Source organism: Salvia splendens, chromosome 22 (genome assembly GCF_004379255.2).
Source record: "Salvia splendens isolate huo1 chromosome 22, SspV2, whole genome shotgun sequence".
NCBI classification, from domain to species: domain Eukaryota; kingdom Viridiplantae; phylum Streptophyta; class Magnoliopsida; order Lamiales; family Lamiaceae; genus Salvia; species Salvia splendens.
This window is the reverse complement of record NC_056053.1, coordinates 4,238,176-4,261,032: the sequence shown is the minus strand read 5'-3', so window position 1 is coordinate 4,261,032 and position 22,857 is coordinate 4,238,176. Positions and strand designations below refer to the sequence as shown.

The window sequence follows — 22,857 nt, the reverse complement described above, 5'->3', positions numbered from 1 at the left end:
ATGTGAGTTGTATCCATAAAAGATTATGAAGCATGACATATTTGGTCCAAGACCATTAGACACACAGTGCTATTTTCTAGTTTTCAGAAAACTTAAAGTTAATCGTTACATGTAAGTTGTCCGTGAAATATTAATTGACCCAACTCAATAAGGCCTAAACCAATCACGCCTACTCAGTCGAACAACACATTCATTATCTCTTCAGTGACAACTAAGTAGACGAGCAAGCAATCATGTTTTTGTCTTTCTCTTCTTTACAGCGTCATGATATATATACTTCACTGCTGGATCTGCAAACAAAAGCTAGAAATTAGATAAAATTTTAGAATCAGAAAATGTAAGTGATCAGTACCCATGAGAGAAGAGAGAGAATGAAATTGCAAATGTGAATTACAAGTAATCATTTTTATAAAGCTATTGAATTATAATCACATGATAGCTGTTGTCTAAATAGAGTATATCTATCTTGCAGTAGTAAAACTGTTGCATTATAGCCGATTGACATTTCTACAATAGAATGAAATATGGTGCTCCACCAAAAATAGTGACAAGCAAGATTCTTTTTTTTTCCTTCTTTGGTTTAGTTCAATTAACCGTAAATCAACTTAAGACTTGTAATTATTACTTCTTTAACAAATGTTAGAAATGGAATATTGAAAATAATTGGCATATTATATTATCCCATTTTTTATTGGATGAATTCAATAATGAGAAATATACGTAACTTTAAACAAATGATGTTTGATAGGGATCATGATCCCACTTCCTTGCATAAATGTGTTCCTATTTATCAAATTAAGCACACTTATGTATTAAACCAATCTAAAAAACCATTTTTGGTAATGAAAGCGTCTCAAAAATATTCTGTATCGAAATGGCTTGAAATTCGCACGGTCATCTTATACGTCCGTTGCGTCATATTAGGGTTTCAATTTTACTCAATTCATATGCGAAGAAAATGTGTACAACTAACTTGTGTTTCAATTTTTTGTTGCAAGAGAAGTTGCTACAACTTAGCATCATTTATGTGAGTTGTATCCATAAAAGCCAATTATGTTCCATCCCTACAACAGAACTTTTAATTAAGAACACAGAAATGATAGAATTTTGAGTTGAACTATAATCTTGTCTTTCAAAAATGTATTGATTGTTTCATCCATATTTATGCAGGATGATTAAATCGTGTGGGGCACTTTACTTTGTTTGTAGTTGTGAAGAAGTGATTCGTGTAATGTTAGAGATATGCTCGAAGGGAGTTCGACTCTTGGTGGTCTTGCTGCGTCTTGTTTTGTCTTAGTATGAATCCATCGTTTTTGTCGCTTTGCGAGAATTCGGATGTGTTGCTGATAAGACTGTTTGTTATCTTCAGTAGTATTGTTGTTCTGATGGATAATATGATACTGGTTTTGTGTTCATCATCAGCCATTTTTGCTAATTGGAAGAGTTAAACCTTTTCATTATATTGAGTTTATATCACAAATTCCTCTGTCGTTAAAGATTCAATACAATTCGAGTTGAAACAACACGATAACTACTCGAACCTGATATTACATGGTTTAATCTGTTACTACACAATAAATAAATGATATAACGGGGATTAAAACTTATTCATGATTTAAATCTAAATAATTACTACTATTTTTTTAAATAATTAAAGTATTAGTATTATTTTTAATTAAGGGATTATCTGAACCAAACTTTAAATCATCATGTTCTTATTGGATCAAATCGAATTTTTTATGGGTTTATCTCTCGTTGTTCAATTGGATTTCGATTTTTCTAGTTATAATAATGTTTTTAAATTGTCTGAGCTCATTGTTGTTTCCTCGAATAAACCTATTCTTGAGGATTCCATGTTCTTGTACGAATCCATCTTTCACCAACGTGCATGAGCCCATTTTTAGTGCCAATTTCCATTTTCGTGTTCGATTAAGTTTCTTCGATTCGGACAAAACAAGGCAGACCATAATTCATGATTAAAGAATTAATAACTTAATGAAAAATTAATGTAGCAGTAAGAATATTTATAACCAAATTATCTTTTAATCAATAGATGAATGTAAGTCGGCCTTATGACTAACAATTTTCATATTTTTGGTCTAATGAATCATCAAGTACTTAATTTACCTCTTTTGCTTGCAAACAAATTTTTTTTACCTCACTTTCATTCATTAAGGATTATTGATTTAGCGCAATTGATAAAATTACATAACAAACTTGTGATTATATAAATAATAAATGCATATGATTTGTAAGGGCAAAATGCCATCTCATATAGTACAATTTATAAAATGTATATAAGAGCATCTGCAACGGTGAGCACCGCCGCGTCCGTGCCAGCGGCACGGAGACGCTGTCCGCCGCTGGCACGGCACTGCTCGATGCATCGAGCACGTCCGTGCCAGCGAGCAGGCGATGTGGCAACGTCTGATTGGCCAACGGCTTATCCGTTGGAAAATTATTTTTTTTAAATCGAAAATAATACCAAAAAATAAAAAAAAATTCCCAATCCCAAAAAAATGTCGTTTTTTTTCCGTTTTTCTGTATTTTTTTTATTTTTTTCCCCAAAATCATCTATAAATACACACATTCATCATCCATTTTTCACATCAAATCATCTCTCATTCATCTCTCAATCATTCATATTTTTCATACAACTTATCTACATCTTCATCTCTCACTCAAAACCTCAAATGGATTTCACCTATCTTATTGCGAAAGCGGAGCGCGAAGAACAAGAATACTACTAACAACATCGTTCCGCTTATGAAGCATATGTCGCAGCGAATACCTCCGCCCCTACTCCTCAACCACCTAGATCAACTCGCCGCTACATCCATCGTGACTGGGAGGGAGCCCACGAAAGGCTCGTTGTCGACTATTTTGCCGACCCGCCGCGGTTTCCGGAAGATTACTTCAGGCGCCGTTTTCGCATGTCAAAGCGCTTGTTTATGCGTATTGTCAACACATTGTCTGCCCGTGTTGAATTCTTCCAAACAGGTCCAAATGCAGCCGGTCGGCAAAGTATCTCGGCGTTGCAGAAGTGTACGTGTGCCATCCGACAACTCGCTACTGGGCAAACAGCCGACCTCTTCGACGAGTATTTTCATGTCGGTGAGTCCACTTGAATCCTTTGTCTTAAAAATTTTTGCGAGGGCATTCGTACAGCTTTCGGTGATGAATTCCTTCCGGTACCCACCACCGATGATTGCCAACGGTTGCTTCGTCTTCACGAATCAGTCCATGGCTTTCCCGGAATGCTTGACAGCATTGACTGCATGCATTGGAGGTGGAAGAATTGCCCGACTGCTAGGAGGGGGCAACACTTAAGCGGCTACAAAGGCGGCGGCCCAACACTTATCCTTGAAGCGGTCGCCGACTACCGCCTATGGATTTGGCATGCATATTTCGGCGTTGCCGGATCCAACAACGACTTGAGCGTGCTATATTCTTCACCCCTCTTCAATGATGTGTTGAATGGTGTAGCACTGACGATCGACTTCACCGTCAACGGAAATACATACCACATGAGTTACTATCTCGCCGATGGTATCTACCCAAGATGGTCGACTTTTGTGAAGACGCTCAGCAACCCGCAAGACCCGAGACGGGTTCTTTTTGCGCAGCGTCAAGAGTCCGCGCGGAAAGACATCGAAAGAGCCTTTTGGGGTCCTTCAAGCCCGATTCAACATTGTGAAGGTCCCGACTCGGCTGTGGTACGTGAATAATATCGCCGACATCATGTACACGTGTATTATCTTACACAACATGATTATAGCAACGAAGGACCGAGGGCGGCTAGCTTCTACGACGAGGATGAAGCCAGAAGCTCAAGCGCGAGGTCTCCCTCACACCGAGGTGTGCATACGACGGTGGGTGAGAGGATCGAAACAAGGCACATAATGCGCGATACTCGAACCCACGTTGAGCAACAAGAAGACCTAATCGAACCCATGTGAGCGAAATTCGGCAAACGAGTAGTGAGTTTTTTTAATTTTATGAATTTAATTATGTAATTTTTAATTTTTAGGATTTTAATTATGTGATTTTTAATTTTTAATGTATTTTGTAATATTATTCCGGGTATGTGTAATGTATTTTAATTTTGTGGAAATGTTTTTATTTAAATTGAATAATGGAGTGGTAGGACCCTTGTGCTCGTCCTTGCGGAAGAGCATAGCTGTGGGTGTTGTACTCTTGCCTAAGAGCAGGCAGAAAAAGTGGGGCCGGGCCCACAACCGTGCTCGTTGGCAAGAGCACAGTTGTGGGTGCTCTAACCCAACCTATCAAAACGTCCATTTTTTGTAGTATTTTTATTTTATCCTACCAACCTAAGTTGCCTAACGTAATGCGGCTAAGTAGGAGTATTTTTTTATTTTATCACCACTCTTTTTTTTCTTAAGCCCATCTTGCCTCAGCCATGTTGTTTTAAACTCTCATTGATACAAGGAGTCAGGGGCTCGGGGCTTTGGAGGTGGAATAATTGAAATTAGATAATTATTTAAAAATGGGTTTCAATCGGTAATCGAGTATTGAGTACTATTATTGGAACAATATTTTAATAAAAATAAATGTGTTTATATTAAAAATGTTTGATTTGTAACGTCCCCAATTTTGGGCTTTTGCGTTTATCAACGCATCACATCAAGTAATGATATGGCGATAAAGATTTAAAATTAAGATTCAGATTAATTAAATATATACTGCCATAGGAGAATTTTAAGTATCTAATTATTTTATTAAGATTTCGAAAAATCATGGAAGCTACGATTAAAGTTCTTTCATTCGTAATTTAAATCTCATTTCAAATATCTTATTTTCAACCTTTTTATTTAAAATATTCGCTTATTTATCTGCTGCAATACTCTTTACCAAGAAAGCTCTTTCCAATACAAAAGTGGCATATTCAAATTACTACTATATAGCAGCTTAGTATAGCTTCCCACGACACACTTATATAAGTATAATATTTTAATAGGTTAATGCAAGTATTTTTCTTTAAATATTGATTGTGTATAAATAAATAATCATGTACTATTATCTAACATGAAATTTCTATCGAGTCAAAGAAAGAACATATCGGCGTATCGCATTTTTGTTGAAATTTGGCATAGTGCAGAGATTGCATTGCCCAATAACTTATTTTTTCAGATTGAGAGAGTGAAATTGAAATGTGTCGTTGCCCAATAACTTATTTTTTCAGAAATATTTCAATTGTACCTACAAATATTACATTGGGCTTGGAAAAAATCACGTTATTAGCAAACGTAAAATGTGCACTGCCAAATTCCAAAAAAAAAAAAAAAAACTAGTATAAAAGTTATATACTCCTTCGACTAAAATGGAGTATAAAACTAGTTTAAAGTTACAATATGATTTATATATTTATAAGGGGTGTGTTAAAATGACAACACATCTTAGTTTGCTGCCCGAGAAAATTTGCACTTGAGCGTTTTTTATGATTGTCACATGGCAGCTGATTATTCGTCCACGTGTACAATGATTGGTCAGGAATGGTGGTATGATGTCATTTTAAGAGGTGTTGTCATCTTAATACATCCCTAGAAACTTAATTTGTTTTTATTATAGCATATGATAAAATATCAAATTCTAATTCAATAATAATTTTTAAAAATATAAGTAGAATATAAAGTACAAAAATATCCTTTAAATTTTTCTTTCATCATTGCGCTTTGCCATCTACTATGATTGAACATAAGAAAATTATTATCTCAAAATTTGGTACACGAATTTAGATTATACTGTATGAGTTTACTAGACTAAGTTTTTGGCTTTTGGGTCTGCCACGCTCACGTATTATCTCGATTGAAACGTTTGCAAACATGTTCGATTAACTAGTTTTCGCAATACACATTAGTCCAGTCGAATCCAAAATTGTTCGTTAGTCCAACGAATCGTCTTAGTATCGAACCGTGCTCGGGCTCGGGCTCGGGCTCGGGGTGGACCCTTTACTATTAAAAGCAGAGGCGAGTCAAATAAAAAAGAGGGCGATTCACACTTTATGGAAGACGATTGATTGTAAGCAAAAAAAGACAGTAGAAAAGAAGAAATGACCATGTCCAGCATCATCATTTTAGCTCCTTCAAACCCACCTCTCCGTTATCATATTAATTCTCTCCGCCAACTCTTTCTCTTTCTCACACACTTTTCATGCATTTTCAATTAATGCACCATCTTCTTCACCCCCAACCACAACCTCTCTGCTCTCCACTGCTTTTACCCCTCTTGCTCAAATTTAAAGAAAACTGTTGGGCTCACATTTGCTTCATGCAACAACAAGGTACGGTAAGGCCCTCTTTCTTTCTATCCCTGGATGCTCAATTCTGCTTATTTCCCTTCAATTTGCACAATTGTGAAAAAGGGGTTTTGTAAATTTGTGACCTTTTTCTTTGAATTTGGTCGTAGATGGCAGCTTTGTGCTCAAGGTTCTATTTTTCTCGCTTTTCTTGGAATAGGGTTTGATTCATCTGCTCTTATTTAGCTTTTGCGTATTAGAATTCAATTTTGGGGATTCAGTGTTTGACGATTTTTCAGCCCATTATTTTGCTTTACGCTTTTGTGCTTTTATCCCATTAGTCAAGAGAATGAAATATCAGTGTTTGAACAATTGCATCTATTCTTTCCTTTTCCCCCTTTTTGTCTTTCTTTATTTCTAGGTTAGTATTGTAAAGCAAATACAGTGTATATGCTTGTTTCTTTTTTCTTTAGATCTTGTGTGTGTGTGCGTGTTTGTGTCTGTTGATATATCTTATCCTATTTTAGATCCCACAATTTTAGCTGTTTTCTTGTAAAGCATTAGCCTTTAATTTGATTAGAGAGGTTAATTCCCTTTATCAGTCAACTAATTCGGATTGCTTAAAGGCTTATCTTGTTTTATGCTGTGTTTTGTGGTGGGAAATGTGACAATTTCAAGATCACCCAATGCTTATGTCCTCAAATATTATATTGGATGGTTGGGTTGTACTCCCTCCGTTCCATAGTAATAGAGTAATTTTGCCATTTTGGTACGTTTCATGGTAATAGAGTCATTTTCCCTTTTAGTAAAAGTCAACACATTTTTCCACATCTACTTTACTCTCTCTTACTTTTTTCTCTCTTCATCTCCCTATCTTTTTCATTTTCCACTTTATTCTCCCTTTACTTAACTCACCTAACACAATTTTCTTAATCTCCGTGCCGAAAAGAAACGCCTCCATTACTATGGAACTATGGAACAGAGGGAGTAGTAAATTGTAATAGCATGAAATATTACAACTTTTTTTAAAATAATGAGAGATTCCTGGCAAAGGACAAGTAGTTAAAACAACCTTATGATAATTTTTAATTCACACTTCACATGCTATATCATTAAATTTTAGTCTTGTTGAATTTGGTGTTTACTTTCTTGCAGCTATTTCCATATTTATATACATTGAAATGCTAAATGAGAAAACTCCACTGATTGAATGTCTTTTTTTAGCTGTCTTGGTTACCGGTCCACATCATCTTCAAACCAACTTGATGTTTGACTGAGAGAAGAAGGGACCCAGAATCTATATTCACTTATTCAGAATCTTGTGACTCTTCCTAACTGTCTTTTGCTTGGTCAAATGCTATCTGATCTGTCAAATATTATTGAGATTGATTCAGGTCTACCAAGAAGAAGAGGGCTGTTCTTCGATTTAATCCAGATGGTCTGTTGCTTCTGGGTCTGAGATAATGGGGGGTTGTGTCTCTATTAGTAGCAGGAGTAATGGAGAAAGGATATCTCCTTCGTGTCTGTGGATAGATATGTTTCGGCGCAAGAGAAGTAGGAGGACGTTTTCTGACCACGGCACAACATTGCAACATCTCTCCTCTGTCCCTAACCGGATAATCACCAATGGGAGGAGCAGCAGTTCTTGCATATTCACTCAGCAAGGCCGGAAAGGCATAAACCAGGATGCTATGATCGTGTGGGAAGTAAGTCCCTTTACTTTGTTGCTGTTGTTGAGGCCGTCTTTGTCTATTTCAGAAGATGATATTCTTTAATCTTGTGGATGTGCAGGATTTTATGGCAGATGATGTTACCTTCTGTGGCGTCTACGATGGCCATGGCCCCCACGGACATATGGTTGCTCGTAAAGTCAGGGATACGCTGCCGCTGAAGCTCTCCTCTTTTATGAACTCATCCGAGTCAAAGAAGAATGGTTCAAGCGCGAATTGCTGTAATGGGAATGTGAAATCAGATGTGGTAGATCCCATGAAGGATACACCGGTCGAGGAGGGAGTGGAGTCTTTGTGGGGAGATGCTTTTCTGAAAGCATATAAGTCAATGGACAAAGAGTTGAGGTCCCATCCTAACTTGGATTGCTTCTGCAGTGGCAGCACTGCTGTGTCGGTTATAAAACAGGTATAATTTATAGTTTTGTTGAAGTCTTACATCAAAATTTGTATTCCACTTATATTTCTGTTGAACATCCCTTGAATTATTGAAGGGTCAAAATCTTTTCATCGGCAATATTGGTGATTCAAGAGCTATTTTGGGATCTAAAGATAGCAACGATGTGATGGTGGCAATCCAATTAACAGTTGATCTAAAGCCCGATCTGCCTAGTATGTTCTTTTCTGTCTCAATTATATGATTTAAGAAATCGTGTAGTTATTAGGCAAACTTATGGTTGCTATAACTTGAAACAGAGGAGGCAGAGAGGATTAAGAGGTGTAAAGGTCGAGTTTTTGCTTTACAAGACGAGCCTGAAGTACAGAGAGTGTGGCTACCATTTGATGATGCCCCTGGTCTAGCAATGGCTCGGGCGTTTGGGGATTTTTGCTTGAAGGAATATGGAGTTATCTCTGTCCCTGAATTCTCTTTTCGAACTCTCAGTGACCGAGACAAGTTTGTTGTTCTTGCTTCAGATGGGGTGAGTGTACTTCTCTTTAAGCTATGATTTATGAGTTATTTGCAAACATGATGAATTTGTTGAAATGTGTATATGATTCCTCACTTTTTCGCATTTAGACGCCTTACTATTATCTCACCTACGGCGAACATGTTCTCTAAGACAGGCATTGGTTAGTTTAAAGATCGAGATTGTAGCTTGGTTTTGGTATAGGTTGAGCAACAGGTGCTAGAGAGTCAAGCCACAACATTATTCTTAAGGCCCCCTTTAGTGTGATCATTGGCTGCAAACCCATTTTTTATTGTTGAATTAAATGAAAAACGAGTAACAAGTTTCTAGAGTTTGGTACTGCAGCAGGGCATGGTTTCCTGCAGGGATATAAATGAATCAACAATGCATTTAATTTCAAAATGTGTCACAAAATCAAGTAGTGAGATATAAATGAGAGGCCGCATCCCTAGGTTTTGTTTCTTGAACCAATGATGTTGACTAGATGAGGGCCATATCCGATGTTTCATGCTTATTCGTTTAGCTGATGGACATAAAAATTGATAGGGTGAGCAAAACCGGATCCAAACTGAAAAATTGTACTGAACTGTTGGATTTTGGTCAGTTTGGTTCGGTTTTAGCCACATCTGATATAAATTTAGAGTAAAGACCAAAATTGGTCCTAAACATATGCCCAATTTACGATTTTGGTCCTAGACATTATCTTTTGAATTTTTGTATCCTGAACATTTCAACTCGAATCACAATTGGTCTAAAACTAACAGTTCCGTCAATTTTTAAAAGGTAACGTTTTTAACCCGATTTTGACCAATTATAGCCGTTAATTATGATTACTTACTCCCTAATTATATTCTTAATTATTTTAATAAATTATTATTTAAAATATAAAACAAATACTAGTATCAAAGACTTAATCCAAAAACCCTAGCAACAGCAGGAGAGATCGATGGTTTTGAGGCGGCGGAGAGGGAGGGAGGCACTGCGCCGGAGAAGTAATTCCGGTTGAGAAAAAGCGCTTTGAGATTGACTAGACCGGAGAGATCGGGGATTGGACCGGTGAGCGAGTTGTTCTGCAGGCTGAGGACTCGGAGCTTGGCGAGCTGACTCAGCGAGTTCGGGGCGAAAACGCCGCCGAGTTTTACATCCTCGATGATGAGTCCAATCGCTCTGGAATCGGACCATTCGACACCTTTCCATGTGCATAATGCGGAGCTAGATTTAAGCGAAAAATTCAATTTGTTCCTCAAATCGGCTTTGGATTTGAAATGGAGCAATGCAGCTGCATCGTTAGGAAGGGGAGCAGGAGAGGAAGAAGAAGTTAATGCGAGGAATAGTGACACCACCCATTTGATAGAACACCCATTTATTTTATATTTTAAATGATAATTTATTAAAATAATTAAGAATATAATCAGGGAGTAAGTAATCATACTTAACAACTTTAGTTGGTCAAAATCGGGTTTAAAATGTTGACCGTTTAAAAATTGACGGAACTTGTTAGTTTAGAACCAATTGATCCGGATTGAAATGTTTATGATGCAAAAATTCAAAAGATAATGTCTAGGACTAAAATCGTAAAATGGGCATATGTTCAGAACCAATTTTGGCCTTTACTCATAAATTTATAGGAACTGACAAATTTCAATTGGAACCAAACTGACTGAACTTTTAATATGAAATATATATTTTATATTATATTTTTCTTTTATTTCTTTAATAATAAAAACCTAAAGAAATCTTCTAAGATGATAAATAAATGTTATCTCTTTTATTTCATTGATTGATGTTGATTTTATTATGATTATATTTTGGAAAATAATTCTGATTATAAAAATGATTTTTTTTTTGCGAAAACGGAAAACCTAATCGGAACTGAAATTGAAGTTTGGCTTGGTTTGAGGAAGAATCTTGGTTGGTTCGGGTTGGCCATTTTGAAAAATTTGGTGTATATGCTATTCGGACTTCGGTTTGGTTGCTCGATTTGTTTTTCAACGAAACCAGCCGAATGCTCAACCGGGACAAATTGTGTGGCTCTGCCTACCTCTGCTTTGATTCTAGACCTTCTCCTTGTTCCCTTGCCTGTGGATTCATTGATGTAGAAGAAGCTCTTCATCAATGCTTGTTTGAATGTGGCAAGAATTTTCTTGATTTAGTTTCTTCTATTTGATTGCTTGGTTTGAAGTTTCTTTCCAAAGTGATGAATGTTCGGGAGATAAGATGCTTAAACATTTTGATTTTTTAGCTTAATCTTCAATTTTAGAGGTTGGATTACTTTGATATATTGTCAGTCTAATCCTTCGAATACGCTTCCTTACGTAAACCTCTTCCCACGATGCAGGTATGGGATGTCCTTACCAACGAGGAAGTGGTCGAGATTGTATCATCGTCCCCAACGAGGTCCTCAGCTGCCCGTATCCTAGTCGAGAACGCTGCCCGCGAATGGAAATCCAAGTATCCGACATCAAAGATGGACGACTGTGCCGTCGTCTGCTTATTCCTGGACGGGAAGATGGACACGGAATCCGATTACGAGGAGCAAGGCTTCTCCTCCGCAACCCTCCAGAGCAACCACTCTGGCAACGTCGTGGAATCAGACGACGGCCAGCACTCCGAGCCATGCCTGCAGCGGAACTTCACTGTCAGGTCGTCGGAGGACAACGAGCACTACAGCAGGGTGCCGGTTGTGGCGGACAAAGGGGAGAACACCGGTGGCAGCGAGGATCAGAACTGGTCGGGTTTGGAAGGCGTGACCAGAGTGAACTCTCTTGTTCAGCTTCCCAGATTCTCCGAGGAAAAGCCGAGGCCATAACGACGTCGTTTAAGTGATCGGTTTAGTTGTTACACTGCTGTGTTATGTTTGAAAAGTACAAGAAATGTGTTCTATTAATTTTTTTCTTTTTTTTCTAAAATTTGATCAAAATTTATTTATGGTTCTGGCATAAATTTTGGTCAGTTGAAATTTATCTTTTATTTTTTTTATGAAAATTTCTTTAATAGTTATTAGATAGACAACACGTATGGTCAAAATTAAAGTCAAAGATTGAATAGTCCTAAAAAATTGTTAGTGGCGTTATGAATATGTCGAATTTTTCAAAATAAATTTAATAAGTTGATCATTAGTTTCGGATTATCATTTAAAATAAATTCGATTTGAGTAGTAGTATTTTTTTTTAATGAAGATGTGTAGTTACCGCACTTGGCTAATATTTTCCATTCTCCTAATATTTTCCATTCTCCAAAAAAGTAGATACTGCATGGTTATCACAAGCTTTGTATATAAGTATATTAAATAATTGTGTCATTTAATTGTCATTATGTTTGTGTATTAATTTCTATCGTCCGAGTTTATTCGAACAATATAAAATTAAAGGAAATCATCAGTTAAGAAGTTTTGTATTGTAAAAGGGGTAGAGAAAATTCCACTATATAGAATTAGTAGATACGCAATTATCAATAATTATAAGCAATATGGATGCACACTATCCACGATAGCCTATTTATTCATCATTAATTGGAGAATGACAGTAGGGTATTGTTTGGCATAAGATATTTTTCCACTTGTTTATCGTAATACTTTTATATTCTTTTTTATCGTGACATACCAATTGGGGTATGGAAAAATTGAATAAATGAGATCGAATATATCCGATTTTGTTAATATTAATGATTCAATTTTTAAAACAAATAGACAACATAATGAGAAGGATCTGTGTGGAATATTCTACATTAAGATTTAGTTCAACCGTATCGGTATAAAATGGAATTATAATACTATCAATGTTTTTAGCTAAGTTATGTTTTAGAGTTACATGTGGTGAGTAAATATATCGAAATAGTGGCATATTATTGTGCTAGAAAATCAGCATAGATAATTAAGAATATAAAGAAGATAAGTATGCGATTTTTTTATTCAATTGTATGTTTATGTCTGTGAGCGATGCTAAGCTATAATAAATTTCATTGTAGACAAATAATAATAAAAGAAAACTCTATGTACAGACAATATAGAATAATAATCCTAAGGAAATATATCTTAAATAAACAAATCATAGCTATTAAAAAAAACTATTAGCTCTAAGATATATAAACATAATATCATAGACTGGTTTACTTCTTTTAAAATTTCATACTCAACAATAATATATCGCACTTATGAAAAAATATTAGAATTTTGGCATATCATACTAATTTCTAGTACGATAACGACTTGCAATCTTTCCCTTATGCGATATATATTAAATTATTAGGAACCCCAAAACTGATTAAATAAGAGGAGCACAAACATTTTATCTTAGTAATAACATTTTATACACACACTTAAAGGAACAAAGTAGACTAAATATTTTAATAATCTATAATGCTTAGGAAATAGTCAATGTAGTTGAAAATAATGCCAAGTTGGACATTAATTTCAGAACCAATTAATAAAGTCTGACATGCAAAAAATTAATTTCCCAATACAATGAACAGGTTTGCAATAAAATCTCAAAGGCCGGGATGTCAATCGGGCCAGCCCTATTCGGGTTGCGGGCTAATCGGGTTGTATTTTTTCGGGTTATAAAAGTTCAACCCTAACCCTAAAAGCTCGGGTTTCGGGCTAGCCCATCGAGTTAATCGGGTTGCTACCGATAAAATTAACATGCGATCAATCCAATAAATAGTGGTGAAAATTAGTTATATTTATAAAATGTAAAATATTTAATTATGATAAATTTGAGATATATGCTTAAACTCAAACATAAATATGATCAAATACTAATATTTGAGATTTATGTAAAATAAAACATAAACAACAAGAAATTTTAAAGCATGTTTAGAAATTTAAATATATTTTTTAGTAAATTTGAAGTTTCTAATTCATTTATCTATTATTATATTAATAAAAACTTATATATAATTTATATATTTAATATATAAAATGAAAAGTTATTTTTTCAGTAATCTATATTATAAAATAATCAATGAAGTGTCGAATTAGAGTCAAACAAATAGAATAATATAAATTTTATCGGGTTTCCGGGCCAGCTCATTGGGTTTCGGGTCTGACCCTAACGGGTTACGGGTTAATCGGATGCGGGCTAATCGGACTGTAATTTTATCGGGCTGAAAATTTTCAGCCCTAACCCTATAAATTTGGAGGGCTATTCGGGTCAGCCCACGAGTTGCGGGCTAAATTGACATCCATACTCGGTTACTAGTCTCTTAGCATTTATGTTAAAATTAATTAAGAATTTATTACAAATGTCATAGGGTCCAATAATTACATTTTGTTAGAAAGTCCAGTAATAGTGATTTGCCAAACTTGGAAATTAGTATAATCATAAGTCAATTGATGCTTTGATTGGTGTCATTTTGTGGTGACTTATTCACACGTGGTTAGATTTTTTAAAAATATTTTTTTATCCTTCAAGATATTTGTAAAATAAATAATTTCTAGTTGAATTCTTTTGATAGGAAACTATACACAATTTTCGAAATTTATCATTAATGTCCTGTCATATTCTTATTCATAATAAATTTATCCATTTTTTTTTCGTAAGTTGGAACTGAATTAAACATTTTACAATTGAAAAAGGCTCAAATATATAACTAATGGCTAGGAAGAAAAAAGTCACAACCAGCCACATAAATTGTAGAAAAACGAAGTCAATTGGTAGAAATCAAAATCATATTTTTATCAGGTATATATATAGTAGATACATATAATATTTTACTGTAAATCATTTAAAATAGGTTTAGTATGAGAATTCGTTAATTATATATAATTATTTAAATCCACCCAATTTTACATTGAAAATAAATGAAACAATTGGAGAAAAAGCACACTTCAGAAGATTTAGAAAGTAAATTAGACTCGGTAATTCGGTTTACCCCAAAATAAACCTACAACGACCAAATCATTTTTTACAAATTACTAACCATTAAGTAATTCGGTATATTTAGGTAGGAAATTGGAATGGGCCAAAGTCAATACTCCTATTTTTTTTCTTTTTTTAATAATATGGTCTTTTATGAATTTACTCCATGTGCTATTAATTTGAAATTATTCGAATGAGATAGAAATATTCGAGATGTATGATGGTGATTGATATCATAAAATGAAGACAGTCAAATACACGAGAAGTAATGACATATTGACAGACTATAACTCAACTAACAACATATTCAATATTATTTGCCTAACTTGAATTATAGAAAATGGCAAATCTTGGGTCCTATTAGAAAAATAAATTCCATTTCTTTGCAATGGAAAATGATGAACAATTTATGGACCAACATCATAATATATAGTACTCCGTATGTAACTATTTAATTCATTAGAATAAAAATGTAAAGTACAAGCTACCTTAAAATGAAAAAAGTGGTCGCAAATACTCTTGTAATAGAGAACACATATTTTAATGCAAAATTGGTCAGGTATAAGAGAGATAAAAAAAATTATATGAGTATTGTTAGTGAAAAGTGATAACCATTATTGATTAGAGAAAATTATCATAAATACATAAGGATTAATTTTGATGGCTGGACTACAATGAAAAAACAAAACTATTTTTTGTGAATAGATGAAATATTTTAAAATCTAATTAAATTAAATTTCAAATAATCCATTCTAAAAAAATTGATGAATTTAAATTTATTATATGCATAAGTTATACTACTAATAAATAACGTTAATAAATAAAAGCATAGGACATGAATTACATGAGTAAAAGTGATGAATTAGTGATATATTATGGATTTGAGAAATAATAAAACATATGAATAATATATAATGACGAAATGAAAATAGTGGTAGGTTATGGTTGCCTTGATTAAGAATAGTTACAATTAACAAAACCCAATATTCGCACATTAAGAGGAAAATGAATCCATACACTATCTCTGCACTGACTTGTTCAATGGCTAAATTAATTTACACTCATCATTGTCATCAACATATTCCAACCTTTTTTTATCGTTACAATTCATTATATAACATAATTATTTATGATAAGATAATAATACTACTGTATACGATCGTAAGAACAGATAATTACTCACTCTCTTTTGATTTTAACTAGATTTTCTTGTTTATTCCGCTTTTATAAAATAGTCATATCTTTTTATAATTTTCTTAGGCCATTAGATTGTTTTATAAGATTGTACAAGATTGAAACTGAAGTATACTAACTTCGTACGTTTTACAAGGTCAAAATACAGTGTGTGTTTTGAAAATAAGAGACATAAACAAGACCGTATATTTTTTATATGTTTGACTTAATAGACAAACATAATTTGGGTTTGGATTAGATAATTTTAGCTTTATTCTGATAGTTATTATTACGCATAATCTTTTTGGATTAATTAGAAAATATGTTGACTAATGCTACGGATTATTAGATTCCAATACATACATTTAACTAAACTTAATCCGATTATAAATTAATCTTTTTATTTTCATTTATTTAAATTTTATTTTTAATAATTAAAACGCATAATTTAGGCACCATTCTCATTCGATAGTATTGATTGTAATAAAAAGTTGTCGTATATGGATTCGAATAAAAGGATGCATCCAGCAAAAGTTGATTCACATGGAATATTGCTAATCATAAAGCTGAAAATGATTTGTCATTTTAACACTAATTAAGGTTTAAACAATTGTCAATAATAACCCATGTAATAAATATGTAAAGGATTGTTAATCTACTATTTATTTAGTGAAGAATAATTATTGATTTGGACAACCAATGATCCATATATGACATCCACAGCGAAGATTTGTCACGTCCCAACATAACGTAACGACAACAGGAACGCGTTAGTTGACGAAGTGTTATCTTGATGGCACATCGCAGACCATCAAATTACGCGTGTATGACACACGTGGCCGTTTTAGCTTACCACGTGACATCTCCTATAAATACCTCAATTTTGGTTTAAATAATTTATTTCATAATTGGAATAACTTATATTCTACTAATTAAATAACTCATATTCTCCAAATTTTCGATTTTCAAATTCGTTACCTCAATCCCATCACATTGGTTTCTCTTTTTAAAGAAAAGTTTATTCTTTTAAATTCTGTTGAATTCATGGATATTTTGAGGAAAAAAGATTCATTTTTTATTCCCAATTCGAAAACACCTGCCCTTTTTCTCTCTTGGAGTGAATCAAACGTTGTTTCCATCACAACTCCTTCTCTTCCAAGCTTTTCCCTCCCTCGCTTTCACACACAGCACACGCACTACAAAGCGTAATTCGCTGTGATTTCTTATCGAATTAAGGAAATCGGGTGCATGTCATTTTCCCAGCAAAGATTGAAAAAGAAAATCAATATTTTTGAGTTGCTTTTTTATAGAATTTTCAATTTTGGGTAGTGGGTTTTTCCCCAAAATATAGGTAAGATTTGGATTTTCTCGTTTTCAAGAAGAATATCTGGCTTTTTTGGATAGAGAAAAGATTGAATTTTTTGGGGGTTTAGCCGAAATCCGACTGAGCCCGGCTTTTCTGGTGATCATGTTGCATGCACAATTATCTCGAGCAATATTCGGATGTGCATGCAACATAGCTAGCTGCGTGGTGCGGTGCACGTGGCGTAGTTAATTACTAGATATTAATAAGCTTATGTGGATCAATAAGTAGCACATGGTTCAACCGAGCTGGCAGGCTGAGGTGGCGGAGTGAGGTGGCAAAGAAGGCGTGCTTTTGATGAGTTGCAGATGCCAGTGCAAATGTTTAGGCCTAAAGGCTTAGCAGAGGCGTATTCATTAGCCAAGCTGCAGGAGTTGATTGTGAGAGCTTTAGGGGGTAAATCGAGGGGAGTTCAGAGTGGTGTGCCTACGGGTAGCAGCTACTATTCGAATAGCAAACCCTTAATAGTCACAGCCACAAGCAAGCCAGTAGGAAATGTGAGCAATTGGAATGAGAATAACAAAGATAATGGCCATTTTGGGGGAATCAGGGCAAGTACAAATTTATCACCTAAGGAGATGGACGAAAAAGGGCAAAGAAGGAGTGCTTTTGGTGTCCCGAGAAATTCACTCCAAATCACCAATGTTCGAATAGGAAATCATATGTCATACAGCTGATACAGAGGGATGAGGTAGTGGAGAATGATGAGTCGGAAGAAAATGGAGAGGATGTAGAGGGAGAGGAAACAGACCTACAACTATCACTAATCAAGGGAATATGTCAGAAGAGAGCTCTCAAAATACTGATAGACACATGCAGTACTCATAATTTCTTGAGTGCTAAAACATCAGGGAAGATCAATTGTGACTTAACTCCAGTACATTCTAAGGCTGTAGAGGTAGTTAATGGGCAGATTTTGCAGTGTAAATAGAAGTGTGATAGCTTAGAATAGGAGATGCAGGGTTTTTTTTTGCGAGTTCGAGATACATTCGGCAAGCGAACAAGTCCTCCCCCAGCCCCTCATGGCTCGGAAACTAGCCCTCCCCCCAGCCGGGCACCGGCCCGTGAACTAGCCTTGGCCAGGCCCGTAAACTAGCCTCCTTCCGACTGGTCCATACTCGTAAACCACCGCCACCCTCAGACGGGTCCAGGTCCGCAAGCTTGCCAAGCCCCAAGGCAACAAGCCTTGTTTAAGCCCACAAGGGGAATTAATCCCAAGTTGTGCCATCCAGGAGTCGAACTCGAGACCTCCAGGATGGCACGGTATCCTTGCCACCCTCCTCAACCAATTGAACTCAAATCATATGATTTGATTTGCCAACCTCCTAATAAAAGATGCAGGGTTCAATGTTCAAAGTTGAGGTTTACATTATTAGTCTGAAGACATATGATTTGATATTGGGAGGAGAATGGTTGTCTACCTTGGGTGAAATCAAGTGGAACTTTAATAAGCTCAGTATGATCTTTGAAGTAGAAAGAGTGGAGGTAAAGTTACAAGGAGAGTTGTGGTCACCAAAAACTGAGCAACTCCATTGCTTACATATCCTGAACCAGCAAGAAGAGGATGAAAATGAGAGGAAACTCAATCAGATAATGCCCTCGGTGGAAGGAAATTTTGGTAGTTGTTTGGAGATAAGTGCAGAAGAGTTATGGCCTGCTCTTAAGCAAGTCTTGGAGGCTTATGCAGAGCTGTTTGAGGAGCCCAAGAAGCTACCTCCACAAAGGCAGCAAGATCACAAAATCGTTCTTAAGGAAGGGGCAGAAGTAGTCAACATAAGGCCTTATAAATATGCAGCTCGACAAAAGGATGTAATTGAATCCATGATTGCTGAAATGCTTGAAGCTGGAGTGATAAGGCATTGTGAGAGCCCTTTTGCTAGCCCCATAGTATTAGTAAAGAAGAACTTTTCCTGGAGAATGTTTGTGGACTAAAGGCATTGAATGCTATCACAGTGAAGGACAAATACCCCATTCCAGTGATTGAAGAGTTGCTTGATGAGTTGGGAAATGCTGCTTGGTTTTCAAAGATAGACTTAAGGTCTGGATACTAGCAGGTGAGAATGAAGCCCGGGGATGTATACAAGACTGCCTTTAAAACACACTCTGGTCATTATGAGTTCTTAGTGATGCCATTTGGCTTGACCAATACCCCAACTACATTTCAAAATTTGATGAATACTATTTTCAGAGAGCATCTGAGGAAATTTGTACTGGTCTTTTTTGATGATATTCTCATATATAGCAAGAGTAAAGGAGAGCATGAACAACACTTAACTATAGTGATAAAGCTGATGAAGGAGCATTGCCTCCTGGCCAAGAGATTCAAATGCAATTTTGGATGCAGGAAGGTTGAATATCTAGGGCATGTGATCTATGAAGAGGGAGTAGCTACATATGAAGGTAAAAATAGAGGATGTTAAAAATTGGCCTCAGCCTAGAACTCTCAAGCAGGTCAGAAGCTTTCTAAGATGAACTGGTTATTATAGGAGGTTTGTGCACAATTATGGGGTGATAGCTAGACCTCTGGTGGAGGTAATTAGGGGTGGCAAATCGTGCGGATTGGGTCGTTATCGGGTCAACCTGATAACGACCCAACCCACTAAAGCCTAATCCGAATCCAACCTATTAAGAAAACTCTAAACCCGAACACGAACCCAACCTGCTACCTTTAAACCGAACACGACCCGCATCCGACACGAACCCATTAACGACACGATATAATTTGGGTTGACACAACACGATAACGACCCAAACCTAATATTACACGATTATAACCTAATATTACACGAGTAAATCTAATATTACACAATCAAACCTTGTTTTTCAACCTAATTTACATGATTAAAATCTGTTTTATATGATTTAAACCTGATTTACAATAAATTTTAAAACTAAAGTAAAATATATATTTTTAATAATAATAATAAAAATAATAATGTTATTTCTTAATGGGTTATCTGTATCCAACCCGCATCCAACCCGAACCCAATCCGGAATTATCAGGTTCTTAACGGGTCAACCTGATAAGGACACGAACCCAATAAGGCTTGATCCAAACCCAATAATTTCATGCGGATTCGTGTCGGATTATCGTATCGTGTTGAAAATTGCCAGCCCTAGAGGTAATTAAGGGTGCAGTGTTCAGCTGGCCACTTGCAGCTCAAGAGCCTTTGATAAATTAAAGCTTGCCATGACAACAGCTCCGGTGGTTACTTTGCCAGATTTTTCTAAAAACTTTTTGGTTGAAACAGATGCAAGAGAAGCGCCCAATAGCCTTTATCAGTAAGTCTTTATCTCCAAAATATCAGTCTCTGTCAGTATATGAGAAGGAGTTGTTGGCAATTCTTATGGCAGTTAAAAAATGGTACTATTATCTTAGTGCAAGAAGTTTATTATTTTAACTGATCACCAAAGTCTGAAGTACTTGATAGAGCAGAAATTGACTACTCCTACTCAGTAAGCTTGGATGTCTAAGCTTATGCATTTTGATTATGGGATCAGATACAAGAAGGGCAGTGAGAATGCAGTAGCAAATTCCTTATCTCGAGTACCTAAGGCCTTGACTTATGCTTTAACTTCCATCATTATTCCCTTGGAGTTGATTGCAAAGTCAAAGCAACATGGGAGGTTGATTCACAAATTCAGAAAATATTGAAGGAAAAGCAACAGGATACAGATTCACACCCTCAGTATACTTGATGCAATGGGGAACTGAGAAGAAAGGATAAACTGGTAGTAGGGAATGACTTACAATTGAAGGCTCAAATCCTATCTATCTTCCATGAATCTGCCTTGGCTGGACATTTTGGAGTATTGGTCACTTACAAGCGAATTTCTATCTTGTTGTACTGGCCTAAGATGAGGAAGGAAGTAAGGGAGTTTGTGAGGGTGTGTGTTACTTGTTAGAGATACAAACCAGGGAACTCCTCCCCAGCTGGTTTATTGCAGCCTCTGCCTATGCCTGCTGCAATATTTACAGACTTGACTATGGATTTCATTGAAGCTCTTCCAAATTCATAAGGAAAAGATACAATTATCGTGGTGGTGGATAGATTGAGTAAGTATGCCCATTTCATGGCATTATCACATCCATTTACAGCCAAAAAGTAGCTGAAGTATTTATGCATTCGGTTTTTAAACTTCATGGAATGCCAACTAAGGTTGAGAGTGACCGAGGATCCATATTTAGGGAGCTTTTTGGCAGGAATTCTTCACACTCTTGGGAGTAGATTTGTTATACTCAACCGCTTATCACCCTGAAACTGATGGGCAATCAGAGGTGGTAAATAGGTGTCTGCAATGCTATTTGAGATGTGCGTGGGAGAGAAACCGTATTATTGGGTTCACTGGTTGGGATTGACTGAGTATTGGTACAATACCTCGTATCATTCTAGCATTAAGATGACTCCTTTTGAGGCCTTGTATGGCTTTGCCCCCCCTGCATGTTCCTTACCTACCAGGAGATTCAAATGTGGAGGCTGTGGACATTGCACTCCGAGACAGAGAGGAGATGATAACAATACTCAAAAAGAGCGTGCAAAAGGCCGCTAATAGGATGAAGAAGCAGGCTGATCAGGATAGAAGTGATAAGGAGTATGCGGTGGGAGATTGGGTTTGGTTGAAGCTGCAGAACTACAGGCTGAAGTCTATTCGAGGGCATCATCAAAAGTTTGAGCCGAAGTATTTTGGCCCTTATCAAGTGGTTGACAAGATTGGGAAGGTTGCTTATAGACTCAACTTGCCCTCGACGGCCAGCATTCATGATGTGTTCCATGTTTCTTTGTTGAAACCGGTTGCTCCACCTACTGGACCGGTGGCTGATCTTCCTGAATATCACACATCAATGATGCTATACCACAGGCTATTCTAGAACGAAAAATGGTGAAGAGACACAATCAAGCGGCTATGAAATAGTTGATTCATTGGGAGGGTATGTCGCCGGCTGATGCCTCGTGGGAATTTGCAGAGGTTATTAAGGAGAGGTTCCCTTGGTTCCTTGAGGACAAGGAACCTTAAGAAGGGGGTATTGTTGCATGCACAATTATCTCGAGCAATATTCGTATGTGCATGCAACATAGCTAGCTGCGTGGTGCGGTGCACGTGGCGTAGTTAATTACTAGATGTGAATAAGCTTATGTGGATCAATAAGTAGCACATGGTTCAACCGAGCTGACAGGCTGAAGTGGCGGAGTGAGGTGGCAAAGAAGGCGTGGGGCATGTGATCGGATGCATATAAAAGGGACCACAACACCATCTTCATGTCATGTTATGTTGTGTGTTTTTGTTCATGAGCTTAGATCGTGGATCTGAAGCTATATCATCTGTTTCCTTACGTTGCATTGTATCTGTTGATAGTTTACATTTGTATTAATATAATTCCTTTTCAATTGTTCCTTGTTGTGTTAATTTCATCGTTTATGGTTTGTTGATTTACGTTGCGATCTACAATTGAGAAATCACGGGGTAAGGTCGTAACAGACCAGAATCTTGTTGAAGGATCGAATTTTGGGAGAAAATAAAATAAGGGAAAATTTGATTGAGTTGCGGTTTATGCTAGTGGTTCGTCCAAACG

At 36.1% G+C, this 22,857-nt stretch overlaps 1 protein-coding gene across 1 annotated transcript; it reads left to right on the top strand.

Annotated features, from left to right (window-relative positions):
* The first annotated feature begins 6,032 nt into the window (after nucleotides 1-6,032).
* LOC121785698 (probable protein phosphatase 2C 52) lies at nucleotides 6,033-11,870 on the top strand. The gene is made up of 6 exons (XM_042184104.1): nucleotides 6,033-6,306; nucleotides 7,481-7,962; nucleotides 8,048-8,392; nucleotides 8,478-8,595; nucleotides 8,680-8,903; nucleotides 11,230-11,870. Exons 2-6 carry the CDS (start codon nucleotides 7,720-7,722, stop codon nucleotides 11,698-11,700), a joined length of 1,401 nt encoding a protein of 466 aa, XP_042040038.1. The 5' UTR covers nucleotides 6,033-6,306; nucleotides 7,481-7,719; the 3' UTR covers nucleotides 11,701-11,870.
* The last annotated feature ends 10,987 nt before the right edge of the window (nucleotides 11,871-22,857 follow it).